At 43.9% G+C, this 3,614-nt stretch overlaps 2 protein-coding genes across 3 annotated transcripts in view; one reads left to right on the forward strand and one right to left on the reverse strand.

Moving 5' to 3' along the window:
- The window catches only part of BMPER (BMP binding endothelial regulator), a 258,905-nt gene that overhangs the window by 196,003 nt on the left and 59,288 nt on the right, over window positions 1-3,614 (reverse strand). The window lies entirely within an intron of this gene.
- Window positions 1,453-1,985, forward strand: LOC103078590 (non-histone chromosomal protein HMG-14-like). The gene is made up of 2 exons (XM_007446126.1): window positions 1,453-1,643; window positions 1,850-1,985. Exons 1-2 carry the CDS (start codon window positions 1,453-1,455, stop codon window positions 1,983-1,985), a joined length of 327 nt encoding a protein of 108 aa, XP_007446188.1.

Genomic DNA, 3,614 nt, shown 5'->3' on the forward strand with positions numbered 1-3,614 from the left:
AACCACAGGAATGCCTAGCACACTACAAATACTTATGCCAAACCCAGACTGAACACAGTAAATTTTCAACAATGAAAACAAGTATAAAATAATTTGGGCTAGCATAAATCTTACGGAACAAACGCACTTACAAAAGACGTGCCATGTGCATGTCTGATCCACTACCACAGACTTACTCGGTTAATAAATAACTTGTTCTGAGAGACGGAGGTGGGGAAATCAGAGGACCAAATCCAACTCATGTTAAGTCCAAGTAAATATGAAATGCCTGCCAAGTCTGCCAGTGGAGTTTCCAAATATGTTATATATTTTCAGCCTCTGGATTAAAAAAAAAAACTGAAAGAAAGAGTGATTTTTATGCTGCTAATAGGGCAGGCAAAGAGCTTTGCCTTTTTTACTTTGAAGGAGGAAGTATAGTATAAGCCCATATAGACCAAGCAGGAACCGCAGGCCAAGAGACTGTTCCCAGGCAATGCCAGGCCATGTGCAAAGGGCTCCCAGGAGTAGGGCAGACCTCTCTCGATTATTCCACCCAAAATGGGGTAAAAGGTATCGGCACCAGTGGTCCACAATGCAGGGAACCCAGCAATGTTTTCTGCTCCAAATAACTCAACTGGAAGGCTGGCTCCTCCACCACAGTTTAACATATAAAGACCCAGGTCAAATTATGATGAGCTTCATTGCTTAACTGCCCTTGTCGACATGTCAGTCTACCACACCTGAGTCCATATAATAGATTTTCCCAAATGCCGGATGAGTCTGAATGAATGAATAGACTCAAAAATATAGGCGTTAACCTCTTTCAAAAGTATAATCCGTACCTTACCTACCCTCAACAGCATTGATTGGTTTTGGAGACTCCAATAGACAAAGCATCCTAGTAGATTTCATATGTAAGGGATTCTTGGGGATAAGATAATTTTAGAAAGGACATTTTCACTGCTCTTTGGGTTCATGTTCTAAGATAAACATCTTAATGCAAGACACTAACATGAGCTGTGTGAAGACTCACATATACATACAATCAAAGGGAACCTCAGATTTACTCCAGACTTACTTCTTATTCTCTGTAAGGCAAATTTCTTTATAATAAAATCTATTTACCACCAATTTTATGCTGTTAATGGGGCAGACAGGCAATATCTTATCCCTCTTTTCACTGAAACTCCAGAGGAGGAATATATTAAATAACTATTATTGGCCAGGGTAGAAAAAGAGGCAAAGCAAATTTTCCATCATACATTGAGGCAGTGTTTCTCAAACCATCTCTAGTGAAAGGTTTGTTTTGCTTTTGTTTTTCCAATCCAACGTGGGCCAATACTTTCATAAAATATAATAGTGAGCAGCTCGGGCGTTGGGAGGAGTGGCAGCGGCCAGGCAGCCCAGCTTCGCGAAGGCTGTCGGCGCGCCGCGGCCCGCAGGCACCCGGCATGCGCCCGCCCCGCCGCCACGATGCCCAAGAGGAAGGTCAGCTCCGCCAAGGGGGCAGCGAAGGAGGAGCCCAAGAGGAGATCGGCAAGGTTGTCAGCTAAACCGGCTCCTGCAAAAGTGGAAAGGAAGCCAAAAAAGGCAGCAGGAAAGGATAAACCTTCCGACAAAAAAGTGCAAACGAAAGGGAAAAGGGGGGCTTCCCTGATGGCTCAGTGGTTGAGAGTCCGCCTGCCGATGCAGGGGACACCGGTTCGTGCCCTGGTCCGGGAAGATCCCACATGCCGCGGAGTGACTGGGCCCGTGAGCCATGGCCGCTGAGCCTCTGCGTCCGGAGCCTGCGCTCCGCAACGGGAGAGGCCACAACAGTGAGAGGCCCGCGTACCGCAAAAAAAAAAAAAAAAAAAGAAAGAGGGAAAAGGGGAGCAAAGGGAAAACAGGCTGAAGTGGCTAACGAAGAGACTAAAGAAGACTTACCTGCAGAAAATGGAGATACTAAAAATGAGGAGAGCCCAGCTTCTGATGAAGCAGGAGAGAAAGAAGCCAAGTCTGATTAATATCACACACCTGGTCCTATCAGTGGTCCCTGTTTCCCTTCTTGTACAATCCAGAGGAATACTTTTATCAACTATTTTGTAAATGCAAGTTTTTTAGTAGCTCTAGAAACATTTTTAAAAAGGAAGGAATCCCACCTCATCCCATTTTCTAAGTGTAAATGCTTCTTTTTAAGAGGTGAAATCATTTGCTGGTTGTTTATTTTTTTTTGGTGCAACCAGAAAATAGTGGGATATTGAATATGGGAGGCTTTGATTGTCTTGGGTGTCAGCTTAACATTCCACAGATGGAGAGTAGCTTTTCTATCCTATAATACAAAGCATACTAAATGGCAGTTTGGAGTCAGTTGTGCATTTAATGTCTTAAACACTTTAAATTACTTCTCTTCCCACGTTGTTTTTGGTAGAATTGTTTCCTAAAGCAAACCACTCACCCCTTGATGTTGGCTCTCCTGGGCAGAATTTTGTGCACTCTGTAACATCTTTGGTCGTGGTAATCCAGTTCTTCTAGTAACTGTTAATGTGCTGTGAACGGCTGACAATTTGAGTATGTAGTGTATATGATATTAAATTGTGAATTAGTGGGACTTACGATGTAACAGCATATCAATATTTGAAGATATTGGTACTTGATATCCTGTGAAGGAAAATTTGCCCCCAAATTTTAAGCTGGAAAGTCACTGGAATAACTGTTCAGAAAAGAATCACAACTACATGATTTTTTAGGTTTCTGGTACGTATGTTGAGAATTGTGTACAAATTGAAATGTCTGTGTCCTGATCCTCAAAACAACCAATAAAATCTCAATTATGAAAGAATTTCTTGAAGCACATGAAAAAAATATATATATATAATAGGACTTCGCTGGTGATGCAGTGGTTAAGAATACACCTGCCAATGCAGGGTACACGGGTTTGGTCCCTGGTCTGGGAAGATCCTACATGCCTAGGAGCAACTAAGCCTGTGTGCCACAACTACTGAGCCTGAGCTCTGGAGCCCACAAGCCACAACTACTGTGCCCGCAAGCCACAACTACTGAGCCTGCGAGCCACAACTACTGAAGCCCACATGCCTAGAGCCCGTGCTCCGCAACAAGAGAAGCCACCACAGTGAGAAGCCCGCGCACCACAACGAAGAGTAGCCCCCGCCCACGCACAGCAACGAAGACCCAACACAGCCAAAAATAAATAAATAAATTTATAAAATAATAATAATAGATTACTATAAAAAATAAATTTAAAAGATTAAGGCAAAATATAAATTTTTATTATTATATGTAACAGGTATAGAATTACTTAGTAGAATCATGATAAAGGTTTCTAGTTGCTTACTCTCTGATTCTGTACTTTTCTCATTGTAGACCGGCACCGTCTTTTCTGGACCATTGGTGACCTGCAGAGCACATTTTGGGTTGCACTGCATTGAGGGATGTGTCATGGGGTGGAGGAGCAACCCAAAGAAACAATCAAAAGATTTCAATCTAGGGCTTCCCTGGTGGCGCAGTGGTTGAGAGTCCGCCTGACGATGCAGGGGACGCAGGTTCGTGCCCCGGTCCGGGAAGATCCCTCATGCCGCGGAGCGGCTGGGCCCGTGAGCCATGGCCGCTGAGCCTGCGCATCCGGAGCCTGTGCT

The sequence above is a fragment of the Lipotes vexillifer genome, unplaced genomic scaffold (genome assembly GCF_000442215.2).
Source record: "Lipotes vexillifer unplaced genomic scaffold, Lipotes_vexillifer_v1.1 scaffold822, whole genome shotgun sequence".
Classification (NCBI taxonomy): Eukaryota; Metazoa; Chordata; class Mammalia; order Artiodactyla; family Lipotidae; genus Lipotes; species Lipotes vexillifer.